The 15,282-nt window shown below is 35.4% G+C and overlaps 1 protein-coding gene across 1 annotated transcript in view; it reads left to right on the top strand.

The window, feature by feature from the left end:
* LOC144441381 (kinesin-like protein KIF21A) overlaps nucleotides 1-15,282 on the top strand; it is a 57,945-nt gene that overhangs the window by 8,304 nt on the left and 34,359 nt on the right. Inside the window, exons 2-15 of the mRNA XM_078130945.1 lie at nucleotides 1,301-1,480; nucleotides 2,598-2,823; nucleotides 3,566-3,622; nucleotides 4,258-4,350; nucleotides 5,560-5,685; nucleotides 6,464-6,652; nucleotides 7,054-7,169; nucleotides 8,140-8,335; nucleotides 8,753-8,942; nucleotides 9,521-9,593; nucleotides 10,275-10,403; nucleotides 10,812-10,934; nucleotides 11,840-11,988; nucleotides 13,261-13,281. Of these exons, the coding sequence (XP_077987071.1) occupies nucleotides 1,301-1,480; nucleotides 2,598-2,823; nucleotides 3,566-3,622; nucleotides 4,258-4,350; nucleotides 5,560-5,685; nucleotides 6,464-6,652; nucleotides 7,054-7,169; nucleotides 8,140-8,335; nucleotides 8,753-8,942; nucleotides 9,521-9,593; nucleotides 10,275-10,403; nucleotides 10,812-10,934; nucleotides 11,840-11,988; nucleotides 13,261-13,281 (1,868 nt within the window). The remainder of the gene's footprint in view (nucleotides 1-1,300; nucleotides 1,481-2,597; nucleotides 2,824-3,565; nucleotides 3,623-4,257; nucleotides 4,351-5,559; nucleotides 5,686-6,463; nucleotides 6,653-7,053; nucleotides 7,170-8,139; nucleotides 8,336-8,752; nucleotides 8,943-9,520; nucleotides 9,594-10,274; nucleotides 10,404-10,811; nucleotides 10,935-11,839; nucleotides 11,989-13,260; nucleotides 13,282-15,282) is intronic.

Below are 15,282 nucleotides of genomic sequence, written 5' to 3'. Positions count from 1 at the left end.
TGAAATAAACCTTATTTTTGGAGTTGTCAAGTTTTCTAAGTTCTAGTCATAATGTGTACATGTGTATGCATGTATGGTAGTTCCATCATGTGGTTTGAAACTGTGTCAATTTATAGCCCAGTCAGACTCAGAAGAGCTTTGTAAGAGTTTCATAGCAGTGAAGTTTTGCTGCTCATCATTGAGCTGCAGTATTGACATGTAGATATTTTATGGAGTGGCTTAATCTGTATTCAGACACGGATCATATTTTGTCATATTCCTAAAAAAAAACTTCTGAAATATTTGTTATTTATTACTAATTATGTACACATATAGAACCCATAACATGCGATATAATAATCAGCATGTACAGTGCACATTCTCTGTTCTATATACATGATACAGAACGCATGCTATTCACTGAGGATTCCAACACATAAATATAATCTGACATCGTCTTGACTTCATCAAACATACATCGCACACCATGTTTTAGTTCTATTTTATCATAGCCCCTCCTCTGGTGGAGGTTGTATGATTTCATCAACAAAAATAGTATTAAAGATAAATTACAAATAAATCAAGACGACTTTTAACAGACTAGGAGTGGATATATTCAGTGAAGACAGTTATTGATTGGTTGGTTTATGTACATATAGATTAAAGGTACCAGTACATGTATATTCACACTGATCAAACCATGAAAACATGAACAAGACTGATGTCTCTGAAATTAATGTAAACAAATATTAAAGTGTTATCATTTGGTTGATGTATATAGGAAAGTGATGGTGTTTGTGCAAAGTATTGATAAAACTGTGAGAAAGTACAAGTGTTAGTTTTGATCCCAACAATAGATTTAAAGGTCATGTCACTTTGTGAAAGTACCATTGTGTAATAGGGGTTGGCCTATGTATAACTCTGAGGGTACCCTGGCACTAGGCATATATCTTACAGACTAGCATTTCAGTGGCGCTTGTGACAGTCAGTGGACAATAAGTGTATTATCTATTTTATTATGTATACATGTATTGTAGAGTGTTAAGGCTGGCTTGAGATTTCATATACTGTATAGACTCTGTGTTGTAATGATTTTACACAAAAGACAACAAGTACAATGTACAGTGCAAGAGATTCAACTCTGCTTGAGTTCCGTATCTATCTCATATACATGTACATGTATGTAATTTCCTATGCAATGTACCGGTATAATGAAACAACTGAGGAACTTTGTAGAGTTTACATGACTACACCTCTTTGTTACCTGGACCTTGGTGAATACTGTACTATATTATTTATCAAGTATTTCTTTGTGTTACAGGATCAGGCCCCAGCTAGCAAGGGAAAAAATTGACATGTGTCGGACTTGCACCTTTGTTACACCTGGAGAGCCACAAGTCACTCTTGGACAAGACAGATCATTTACATATGATCATGTGTTTGACTTGGACAGTACACAAGATAGTATCTATACTGCGTGTGTGCATTCACTCATAGAAGGGTAAGATAGACACATAGTATCTACACTGCATGTGTACATTCACTCATAGAAAGGTAAGATAGACAGATAGTATCTATACTGTGTGTGTGCATTCACTCATAGAAGGGTAAGATAGACACAAATATATTCATTCTTTCCTATCAAACTTACATGTGTATTACTGCCAGGGTCTTGGACAACATAGGGAATGTTTTCGATTGTTGTAAGATTGGAAATTGACATTTGTTTATATTTTTGTACAGAGAATCCGTCTCAAATTTGCTAGTACATTGTCAGTATGATGTTTAACCATAGACCCTATACATATGTAGGTCTATGGTTTAATATTGGATTAGCCTAATGTAAGGGGTCAGGTTATTTACAGTACTTTATTGTCCTGTAAATATTATATCACATGATTGATGAAACCAAGACAATTTTCCTCTACATCTTGTATATGTGTATATGTACAGTCAGTGTGCCCTCTTATGATAGCAAATTTTTGTTGTTGTGGGTCAGTATGTTAAAAACTGTCATTTTTTGAGAGTCACAACATAGTAAGAGATAGGGAAACATCAAATTTTGGTGTGTCATTAGAAATTGTGTGTGTCAGTGGCATGTCAAATTGGCTTAGATATCACACTACATACAGTATTATAGCATAACTAACAAAATCAATGATTAATTGTCCTTACTAATTGTCCATACTGCAAAAGTGGATTCTTAATCCATATAATGAATCATTCCTTACAAAGAACAATACCTTTATCCTGCAATCTAAATATTGTATTTACTAGCAATGGTATTATTTAGAGTGATGGTTAATCTAAATAAGCAAAATCTGAATCATAAGGTTAAGCAATATTGTTTGTTAGTCTTTTTACATTATGTAAACAGATTTAAAGTCAGAGCTGTCCAAAACTCTGATCTGATAGTAAAATGTGCATCTCTTTGAAGACAATATAAAAAAAAAAACTATACATTTAAGAATACTGTAATTGTGTACAAAGAACATTATAATACTAACCCTGAACAATTGTATGACCTGCCAGAGGACTACATGTACAGCAATAGTTAATGAATAATATTTTTGTGACTTGATTCTTTATTTTAATAGATTTGTTTGCTTTGATTTCAGTTGCCTTGAGGGCTACAATGCAACTGTATTTGCCTATGGACAGACTGGATCTGGGAAAACTTATACCATGGGTACAGGATTTGATGTCTGTCTACAAGAGGAAGAAAAGGGCATTATACCAAGAGCTGTAGATCATCTTTTTAATGGAATTGAACAGCGGAGAAATTCAGCCATAGAAAATAACCTACCACCACCAGAATTTAAAGTCCATGCACAGTTTATGGAGGTCAGTATACAATGCTCACATTCTAACATTGGTGGCGCTGTACTGTGATGGGTAAAGTAAATAGCGCCACCAATGGTAGGACTGTACTGTGATGGGTAAAGTAAATAGCGCCACCAATGGTAGGACTGTACTGTGATGGGTAAAGTAAATAGCGCCACCAATGGTACATGTAGGAGAGTAAAAGCCACTCCTGTATTGCTGTATAGCTTCAAATACAGTTATTTACTGATTGAAGACCAGGGATTTAATCCCAAGTTCTCACTTTAATGTTATCTTATGAGTGACACTATATAGATTACATAGGATCATTCCTTTGTTCTCATCCAACTTTTTTCTATAGCTTTGTCAGATGTTTTCCTCATCACAATTTCATTCCTCAGTGTTTCTGTTCATGCAAATCTTACACAATTTTTACTGTAAGCAAAATAATCAATGTCTTGCGTACCTGCGTACACAGTCGGACGATGTGCCAAACACAGTTGGAGAATCCCTGTAAATTGAAGGTCAAAGGTCAAAGGGGTAAAACTGGCATAATTAAATGTTTGTACCATATCTTTAAAGGAACCCTAATAAAATGATAGAGAAACCCTGAAAGTGTTTACCTACTAACTACCCTTAGCTAACAGTAGCACTTTCAATAGCATGTATTACTTAATTGGAGACAACGTCTTGTTTGGGTAGTTGAAGTCCTTGTAACTTGAACCATCTAATATGAAATTATGTTTGTCTTTTTATCTTTCAGCTATACAATGAAGAAATTATAGATTTAATGGATACTACAAGAGATCCTGACATTAGGGTAAAGTAGTCATATCTTAGATTTATACTATTGACCGATAAAAAAAATAGATACCGAGAGGTTACTGAATGTATTTCAAAATAAATATGTACACAAAGAATTTGTCACATTACATTCATTGTGGACTACACTTTCCTGGAGGTGTATGTAATTTGATGTTCTCTTGGGCAGTTTTGTTTTCAACCTTTTTCACCAGTTTATAAATTTTAGATTTAACATTGTATTAAGAAATTTTGATAACTGTTTTAAAATAGTTAATATGTGATTTGCTGATGAGCTCAGCTGTTTGACAATCATGTAGATACTGGCATTTATACTTCTGCAAGGTGGAACCTAAGTCTGCAGATTTACTGACTGGTGGCGATGTCCAATCAGCGGGTGGGGAACTGTTTTACAGAACCTAAAGTTCTTGAGTAATATAAGTGACTTAGTCGTAAACACCATAGTGGTAAAAAGCTTAGCTTGTGGAATAACTGAAAAACTATATGTTACGTACCAACAATGAGAGGTTGTTATTAATGACTAAGTCTCTTACATATTCTCTCACCCAAGAAAATACTTGGTAACAACAATCAATCAACTCTGAACATATTTCATATTTTCAATAGTTGGATAAATTTTTATTGACATTTCAGCACAAGAAATCACATATCAAAATTCATGAAGATGCGCATGGAGGTATTTATACAGTAGGAGTTGCAACAAAACTGGTTTCAACAATTCAAGAGGTAAGTATTTTAACCAAAATAGAGATTTAATTACTTATATGAACTGAACCCAGGTAATAGAGGAGGGCAATCTGGTAAAACTTCCTTAGATGTCCACATCTTTGTACCAAAATTTGGGTGTGTGATCTAGGTAACGGTGAAAGAAAATCAGGGAAACTTCCTTACATTTCCATAACCTTTGTACCATAATTTGGGTGTGGGATCCAGGTAACGGTGAAAGAAAATCAGGGAAACTTCCTTAGAGTTCCACATCTTGGTACCATAATTTGGGTGTGGGATCCAGGTAACGGTGAAAGAAAATCAGGGAAACTTCCTTAGAGTTCCACATCTTGGTACCATAATTTGGGTGTGGGATCCAGGTAACGGTGAAAGAAAATCAGGGAAACTTCCTTAGAGTTCCATACTTGGTACCATAATTTGGATGTGGGATCCAGGTAACGGTGAAAGAAAATCAGGGAAACGTCCTTAGAGTTCCACATCTTGGTACCAAAATTTGGATGTGGGATCCTGGTAACCTGCTCCCTGTAGCGTAGTGGTTAGCGCACAGGATTAGCAGTCGGGAGGTCACGGGTTCTCAGGTCTATCTATCTCTGTCATGAATATTTAATTCCATAGTAATACTCAGACTGGTTGTCACACATAAAATATACAATGTTTGTTCACCTTTCATAACTAAGGAAGTCCTTATCACATGATACACATACCAGTCCTTTACAGGTACTCATTATCTGGTAGGCTGCCATCATGGCGGCTGCCTCTGGAGATACGCCAGAAGAAATTCTGGATAAAATTGGAGAACAATGTCTGTCTTGTTCAATTTGTTTGGAGCAATACAAAGTACCTAAAATTCTACCATGTCATCATACATTCTGTCTACACTGTTTGGAGACTCTTGTAAAGAAAACAGGGGCTTAAACTGTGAGTGTATGTGAGTGTATGTGAAAGGGAGGGAGGGGATTGGGGAGGGAGAGAGGGAGGGGGTTTTTACTTCAGTGCCATACCAACCAAAGTTCACTTTTAAGCAGGCCACGTATAAAGCATAATTATTGGGAACATGAATATTTTCTAATGAATATTCTTATCACAATATTTCTGAATGATCATTCATTATTGCAAAACTATCCAATGAGAGTAGTCATGTTGAATATCATCCAATACTCATTCAACCTTGAAGTATTCTTACATGATGTAATATTGTTTTATTTACAGACAATGCAATGTTTACAAGTAGGTGCATTATCACGTACAACTGCCAGTACCAATATGAATGCTCAGAGTTCCAGATCTCATGCTATATTTACATTACATATCAAACAACAACGAATGGTAAAAACAGTAAGTAGACTTTATCTAGTGAAAAAAATGGTATTGTTCAGAATGTTGGACTCAGTGTTCTTCAGAAACTCCTACAAGGCATTGTATATGTTGTATGCAGTCAGTTGTATCTGAGATACTTGTTGTAAATTCAAGACTTACTACAAGTTTTGATGTTGTACAAAGACTTCTTTTATCGTTCTGTACGACTATGCTCCATTAATGATAACGTTCAATTTTTGCCATCAAAATTCATCAGGATAAGATTATCAGAAAAATTAGAAAGAAGAACTATTTCAACTTGCCAAATATCTTGCTTAGAATACTTTTGACCTGTAATCGATGTACTCGGCTGTTCTCACTCGCATTTCCAGTCATTGAAACTGAATCTGAACAGTGCCCCCAGTGGTCAAACTATAGTACCTTTTGTCTTTGTGATAATGTGAATATCACCACGAATGGTTCTTTCCTAAGACATTTTTTTCATTTTGTCCATGTTTTCAATATGCTCTTGGTGGAAAAGTTCACAACCAGTTTTCCTACAATTATGTACCATGCCTTTTTTTTTAAAATACATAACAAACTTAACATGTAACTACTACAATTTTCTGCATTTCAATCATTGATTCATTGTGTCATAGACACATATAAAGTGACAGAGCCCAACAATTCTGTATTTATGGCCAGTATGCAAAAAATTCAGATATTTCATTCCATTTCATTTCATTTCATTTCATTTCATTTCATTTCATTTCACAACTGAGAGAATTTAACCGATTCTTTATTTTTTATTATCTAGGAAAGAAATAAAGAGGATAGTGATGATGGTAATGAAGAACAAAATGAAAATACTGGTGATGCTATGCCAGATTTTGAAACATTGACTGCCAAATTTCATTTTGTGGATTTAGCTGGCTCTGAGAGATTGAAGAGAACAGGAGCAACGGGGGAGAGAGCTAAAGAGGGCATTTCAATCAACTGTGGACTGGTAAGATATATATATAATTGTAGCTTGTGAATAAGATGGCTTGTATTTTTACTGAAGGTATCCCCTCCCTTTGCTGAGTTTCTGTGCCCCCCCCCCAAAAAAAAAAAAATCTTTGGTACAGCTTAAAACAACATGTACACTGTAAATGTTGTGTGCCCCCCCCCCCCCCTGTATCTTTTGAAAAGTTTGAATACATTTACATTGTAAACAATGTCATAGCAGTTGTTTATTACATTGTGTTTATAACTGTACACTTCTTTTCCAACCTTTGAGGGCAGTATTTCTTGACTTCTTGACAATATCTTCAACATTCTCATTTACATTTGGTGAATATGTATTAACAGTAATCCTTAACTATATATCGTAATCCATAAATTAATGGCAATGAAATCTTTCTACAGTTGGCGCTAGGTAATGTCATCAGTGCATTAGGTGATAAATCCAAGAAGGCCAGTCATGTACCGTACAGAGACTCCAAACTATCAAGATTACTTCAAGACTCACTAGGTGGCAATAGGTATGTTATTCGGAAAACTGTTTTATCCAGTTACATACAACAGTGAATATGAAAGCATTCACGAAAACTTTCGACGAGAACCTCTAGCTTTGGTCACTCACTGCCACTAGAGGGCATAGTAGCAGATGGGTTTGCATTTGTATGTTGTTATTTGAGTCTTTCCTCAAGCATGCAGCATTGGACTGATTTTGTGTAACATGATATTTATGTCTATTTTGTTTTGAACTCTGACCCACCTGAGGTATATTTATCAATGCTGTAATAAATACATCACACACACACACACACACACACACACACACACACACACACACACACACACACACACACTCACTCACTGTAATAAATAGATGTGATAATCTCAGTCTTGATCACCATGCATATTACTTATTAGGTCCAGTGTACTTCACTCTTTTCTGCTAGAGTTTCAAAGTGGGCTTTGGTATGAAAATATAATATACATGTGTATTGGGCACAAGAATCTCAATTTTGTATCCGTTTCTGCTTCAAAATAGTTGGCATAATACATGTATATGAGTACTAGAAATTTAACCACAATGTGATTTGACAAGGTGAAAGTGTTTGAATGTCAACTGTGTGTCTAGTTGACATTCTATGATAAATAGCAAAGAGAGAATTAGAAATGTAACCAATACACACAATATAATTTGATATCGTCAAGTCAGTGCAGTAAGGTCGTATCTGCTTATACTATTGCATAGCAGATACAACCTTACTGCTCTGACGAGAGATGATAAGCTGAGAGCTTTCAACTGCAAACTATCAATCGCGATCACTATTTATTATGACCATGTCACAAAGTGATGTGATCATGGAAAATTCCCCTTTTTTAGGATACAGTGAATGTGATCTTCAGTCTTGTCGTCTTAGTAACAGATTGTCTTTATTTTCTATTACAGCTGTACTTTGATGATTGCATGTAACAGATTGTCTTTATTTTCTGTTACAGCTGTACTTTGATGATTGCATGTGTCAGTCCAACAGATAGAGATTTTATGGAAACGTTAAATACATTGAAGTATGCAAACAGAGCACGTAACATCAAGAACAAAGTAACAGTGAACCAGGACAAGAGTAGTAGACAGATAGCAATTTTAAGAGTCAGGGTCCAAGAATTAGAGGAAGAACTTATGGAATATAAACAGGTAAGTAGACTGGAGACTTGGCTATCGGGCACTACATGCTGGCTTAGGAGATCCGTCAATGTCATTGTCAAACCAGACTACTTAGACAGGTATATACAGAATAGTCTGTGAAGTTCCATTATGTTAGGATAGACTGACTGTAGCTGTTTAACTTTAACCTCTGTTTTTTGATCAAGAATTGTTGCTAGAAACGTTAACTGAATGTTAACTTTAACCTCTGTTTTTTTATCAAGAGTTATTGCTGGAAACGTTAAGCGAACTTTACATGTTACAGGAGTGTTTTATCTACGTTTTTCTACACCTCTGTAACAGAGTAGTCATAGAATCATACAGAAACCCTCATGTGAAGTGAAAGATACACAAGTCAGATTGTATGTGACATCAAATAATAAATATGAATATTTTGGTGTTTGACAGGGTAAAAAAATCATCAATGAGGAAGGTGTAGAAGAAATCAATGACTTATTTCATGAGAATACAATGCTTCAGACAGAAAACAATAGTCTAAGGACACGAATCAAGGCATTACAAGAAACTATAGAGGGCCAAACTGCGAGGATATCAATGTTATTAGCACAACAAGCTGCCTACTCTCTCAGTGTAGCAGGTAATGTACAATTTACTGGTTTACAGAGTTTCCGATTGCATCCCTTGGCTGGCCTCTAATATCAGATCATCAATTGTTATAATGAATATTCATGATTCCTAAGTACCATCAGTGAAAGGTCATGAATATTCATTGTTCAACCATTGCATAAACATTTCTGCTGACTCCCATGATGCAATGTGGCCCACACCAAAGATGCCCAAATGAGGGATAACTTCAATTTGATGTTTCTCTGTAATTATATGAAATGTAGGTGATGTACAACCATGACCTTACTCTTCAGAACCAAAAGTTAATGAAACTGTCTGTATTTTCTGGAGTGGCATTCCTCTTTAGATGTATAGCATTCACAGTTAGCTTTATAACATTTAGAATGGTAGTTTATCATAGATCTTGGAACTCATTCCAGGGTCTATGAGTGTCTCAGCATCTCTGATATCGTCCTTATTGTAATGAAATATAAAAATAATTTGAATTTCCAACTACTGCAGTTTCATGTCTGAGTGAATGTACTTTGTGAAAGAGATTGAGTTGAATGTACAATGTCCACTTTCCTGACATGGCATTTTGTTTTACAGGTAGTACAGATGGTGATAATAGTGAAGTGACAGCTATGATAGAAGGATACATAAGAGAAATAGAGGAATTGAGGTAGGTGGTTATACCAAGCTGAGTCTAAAGAAGCTTGTATTTCATAGATGAATTATTTAATGTATTTGCCACAGTATACCAGAAAAGTGAAAGGAGGATATTGCACCCATTGTGTCTGTGTCTCTGTCTCTGTCTGTGTGTGTGTGTGTGTGTCTGTGTGTGTGTATGTATGTATGTATGTATGTATGTATGTATGTATGTATGTATGTATGTATGTATGTATGTGTGTGTCTATTTATATATGTATTTATTTATGTATGTATGTATGTATGTATGTATGTATGTATGTATGTGGTGTATGTCTGTATGTATGTATGTATGTATGTATGTATGTATGTGTGTGTGTGTCTATGTATGTGTGTATGTACATGTGTGTGCATGTGTATTTGTGTGTCTATAAATATGTCTCTGTTATGTGTCTGTATGTATGTATGTGCAAGTGTCTATGTGTACATGCATGCATGCACGTGTCTGTGTCTGTGTGCATGTGTGTGCATGCACGTGCACATCTTTCTTTTACATTATAGTCCAACAGTAAATTAGTTTGTTCACTGTCAAATCTTATAGTTCATTGACATTATCAAGTTAATGTTAAGCCTCAAAGCAACACCTCACTGTACTCTCAAGTCATTGATAAATATATGCAGTCATTTCTTTTCTTTTAATTTTCACATTTCACAGGGCAAAAGTTATTCAGATAGAATCAGAAAATGCCAGATTAAGGAGACGAAGTGACAGTCGAATGGAATCTCGAATGTCTCAAAGTCCAAGTCATGTACCATTAACTACAAGTGGTGACTATACATACAAGTAAGTACTCTAGTACATGTTATACTGTAATATAATATTGTTACTAAAACATGTATTTCTGACTCGAGTATTTTGAGTGGAAATTCAGTGAAAAGTTGTCATAATGTAATAAGATACAAAAAGTACAAATACACAAATACCAGCAAGAACCAATGTATACATGTAAAGACAACTTAGTACCAAATCCAAAGTACAGAATTTGTATTTATCAGCGTATATCTACAATAAATGAGTCCAGTAACAACCATAAACATGTTTAATGTACATACAAAGACAATCTATACTGTAGTATGATATACTGCAGCTTTTGCAAATCAAGCTACATGGAATATCCATAGATCAATTCTTTATACCGTGCTATAAAGTATCCAGTTGATTTCTATCATAATATATATATTTAATTTCTAGTTTTGATTACAATGAGTCTCCAAATCAAAACCGGGTCCAAGCTATTCTTGATGAAGCAAAAAAAGATGTTGCAAGAATGAAAGAAGTGGAAAGTGGAAGACATTCAAGGAAAGTCAGTCACAGGTAAACTGATGTGTAATCTTATAATTAAACTCATGCATATTAAAGATATATGTTAGGATAGAAGGTATAATGTTCAATACTCTAAGGGTTGTCGGTGGCTAAGTGGTTAAACCACTTGCCTCTTACCACTGCAGTCGGGGTTCAAACCCATTCAGGGTTGTCAGTGGTTGAGTGGTTAAACCACTTGCCTCTTACCACTGCAGTTGGGGTTCAAACCCATCCAGGGTTGTCAGTGGCCGAGTTGTTAAACTACTTGCCTCTTACCATTGTGGTTGGGGTTCAAACCCATTCAGGGTTGTCAGTGGCTAAGTGGTTAAACCACTTGCCTCTTACACTACAGTCGGAATTCAAACCCATTCAGGGTTGTCGGTGGCCGAGTGGTTAAACCACTTGCTTCTTACCACTGTGGTCAGGGTTTGAACCCATTCAGGGTTGTCAGTGGCCGAGTGGTTAAACCACTTGCCTCTTACCACTACAGTCGGAGTTCAAACCCATTCTGGGTTTGATTAGATTTACCACCCTGTAAGTAAGAAGAGTGTCGTTCAGTCAGACTCTACTGAACAATGCAGGTTTTCCCTGGGTACTCCGGTTTCCTCCTGCAGTAAATGCTGAACACTCCTCCTGTTATTGGGCAATGCCTGGTGGATGGTTTATAAATAAACGAATAATGAATATAGATATTTCCAAAGTTGTACAAATGTTGGATGTTTACACAAAATCATTGCCTATAGTCATATCATGTTGGTCTTGACACCTTCATCAGCAGAACATCAAAATACAGGTTTTTATATAGCACTGTATTGCACATTACAGAAGTACAAATACCCAATAGTATGTGTTGACACTTACTGATGTAAGAAATCACTGGTACGTAATGTAACAATGAAGTTTTATTTACTGACTAGTTCTGATAAAGAGAATGAACCAGAAGACAATGACCAAGGAGATGAAGATGAAGATGGCGATAGTGATGACAATTTAGATGAGGGTGAAGAGAGTAGTGATGGTCATATGAGTAGTAGCAGTGATGATGAGTCAGATTCTGAAGACAAAGGTAAGGTTCTCTGTGAATTTAGTTTGTATGATATCAATCAAACAAATTACTTATAGATCAAATCAAATCAATCTGTGTTAGTTACGTACTGGAATAAACCATATTATTAGTAATTAGAACAGATTATAGAAACTACCTGATGAAAAAGTGAACAGGAAAGGTTCAACTATTGTGTTTATGGACATTTGGCATCCTATCATTGTCTTCATGGTGTCCTCTTGTACTGTCCTATCTTCAGTATATAAACCAGTTTCCAGATGCATTCAAACTAGCTTTATAATGACTTATACAGTTAATAATGTTGAAAAATGTAAGAGACAACCCAATATAGTACTTAGGCAACTATCAAGAATAATGCTCCTAGATAAGGTACAGCTGTAGAATTTAGTAAAATTTAAAACATAGAGTTGAGTGCCTGTGGAAAAAGAGAATGATTTAGAGTAATTGTGTTATATATCATAATAGTGTGTGAATAATACCCAGTGTTTATGCTAATGTTTGCTATAAACCCTGTTAATGCAAGTTGGGAAATCTGGTAAAACTTGATTTTAAACTACCTTGTACATATATATAAAGTTAGTGTATTTGGTAAGGTTTGGTAACCTTTGTAATGGGTTGTAGATTGTAGATGTCATTGTAAACAACTCTCACTACATACATGTACTTTTTACTATACATTGAATGTCATTGTAAACAACTCTCACTACATACATGTACTTTTTACTATACATTGAATGTCATTGTAAACAACTCTCACTACATACATGTACTTTTTACTATACATTGAATGTCATTGTAAACAACTCTCACTACATACATGTACTTTTTACTATACATTCAATGCCATTGTAAACAACTCTCACTACATACATGTACTTTTTACTATACATTCAATGTCAGTGTAAACAACTCTCACTACATACATGTACTTTTTACTATACATTGAATACCATTGTAAACAACTCTCACTACATACATGTACTTTTTACTATACATTCAATGTCATTGTAAACAACTCTCACTACATACATGTACTTTTTACTATACATTCAATGTCAGTGTAAACAACTCTCACTACATACATGTACTTTTTACTATACATTCAATGTCATTGTAAACAACTCTCACTACATACATGTACTTTTTACTATACATTCAATGTACTCAAATCATTTTTCATGTCTTTCTATAATCCTTTCTCTTCTTTTTTTTCTTTTCTTTTCTTTTCTTTTCTTTATCTCTCTTTTCTTTTAAAATATCTTTCTTGTGTAGTCTTTCAGAGATTGCTTCGAGGTAATGTTGTACAGGTTCAACTTCAGTGTTCTCCCTAGAATTTTAACACGAGAGGGTGCACTGCTTTGTGGATTGTGTCACATTTTATGGTGTCAGACACACTGGTTTAATACTAGGATACAATGAACATGATATTGTGTGTACATTTCACTGTGGTTTCAAGGGTCTCATGAACAATGCATTGTGTGTATGTTTCACTAATTATTGGGGTCCAGTGAACACTGCATCGTGTGTACATTTCACTAATTACTGGGGTCCAGTAAACACTATACATGTATTGTGTGTACATTTCACTAATTACTGGGGTCCAGTAAACACTATACATGTATTGTGTGTACATTTCACTAATTACTGGGGTCCAGTAAACACTATACATGTATTGTGTGTACATTTCACTAATTACTGGGGTCCAGTAAACACTATACATGTATTGTGTGTATATTTCACTGTGATTACTGGGGTCCAGTAAACACTATACATGTATTGTGTGTACATTTCACTAATTACTGGGGTCCAGTAAACACTACATTGTGTATATATTTCACTCTGATTACTGGGGTCCAACAAAGAGTTCACTGATTATCAGGGTCTAGTGAGCACTGTATTGTGTATATTTCACTAATTACTGGGCGAAGTACTGCATTGTTTGTACATTTCACTGTGATTACTGGGGTCCAGTAAATGAGTCACTGTGTACATTTCTCTGTGATTACTGGGGTCCAGTAAATACTGCATTGTTTGTACATTTCACTGTAATTACTGGGGTCCAGTAAATATTGCATTGTTTGTAGATTTCACTGTGATTACTGGGGTCCAGTAAATGAGTCACTGTGTAGATTTCACTGTGATTACTGGGGTCCAGTAAATACTGCATTGTTTGTAGATTTCACTGTGATTACTGGGGTCCAGTAAATGAGTCACTGTGTAGATTTCACTGTGATTACTGGGGTCCAGTGAACACCTGTGTATTGTGTCTAGATTTGAATAATGATATGTACACAATGCAGTGTTCACTGGATTCCAGTAATCACAGTGTGTGTGTGTCTGATACCTTGAAATGAGACATTGGTTCTAAGAGCATTGAATTCACCAGTTAGTATTTTAGCAGCTGTTGGTTGGAACCCAGGGAGGGATACCATAGTATGGAAAGAAAAATTAAAACTGGGAGTCTTGGGGTGATGTGAAGCTATTACAAGGTTGGCACTGATTGGTTGGAAAATATGTACATAGACTTTATCACTCATTAGTTAACCATACAGCCAACAGATGTGCTTGATTCCTTTGTTTTCTGACTAATCAGAATGAACCTTATAAAATGCTTCACATTATCTTGTCAGTCTCACTACTCTGTTGCAATTCTGACGCTATGTAACTGGAAATGGTCAATTTATCATCAAAAGGGTAGCACATAAACAGAGAGTTTGACATTTCTCAGGGAGAGCACCGAGTGTCGTCCAGTGTTCATGATCTAGTTAAGTCTGTGTGGATTCCGTTTCCTTCCAACATAGAGAAGGATATAGTGACCCAGTCATGTCAGTTTGGTATTCAGTTTTCTACCCAGCAGTTCAAGAGGCATTGTGATACAGTTCTTCAGTCTTGGAATTTCTTAACCCTTTCATGACTAGAGACGATATTGGAATAAATAGAAACTTGATTGTAAGAACATTTTCTAAAATTTAAGAATATTATTTCATTGGGAAGTAATATTTCTTGAATTCTGGTCTAAAATAAAGTTGATCTTTCTCCAAAAATTACAGAGAGACAAGAATTTTTGTTCAAAAATTTTGGCGGGAAAGTTTCTAGTCCTGAAAGGGTTAAGACTGTAAGAAACTTTGCGTCATGCCAACCTTGTTAGCAGTCTCTTCTAGAGAAATGGAAGCTGATAGGGTGGCACGATTCGTTGTGTCTTACAGATTAAGATTCCTTATTCCTCCAGCATTTTGATAAGCATGGTAATACAGTGATATTAGTATGGGTCCACCACTATTCTGCCAGTATTTG

Source organism: Glandiceps talaboti, chromosome 10, assembly GCF_964340395.1.
Source record: "Glandiceps talaboti chromosome 10, keGlaTala1.1, whole genome shotgun sequence".
NCBI classification, from domain to species: domain Eukaryota; kingdom Metazoa; phylum Hemichordata; class Enteropneusta; family Spengelidae; genus Glandiceps; species Glandiceps talaboti.
Note: the sequence above shows the minus strand (reverse complement) of the source record. Positions and strands in the feature narration are given on the sequence as shown.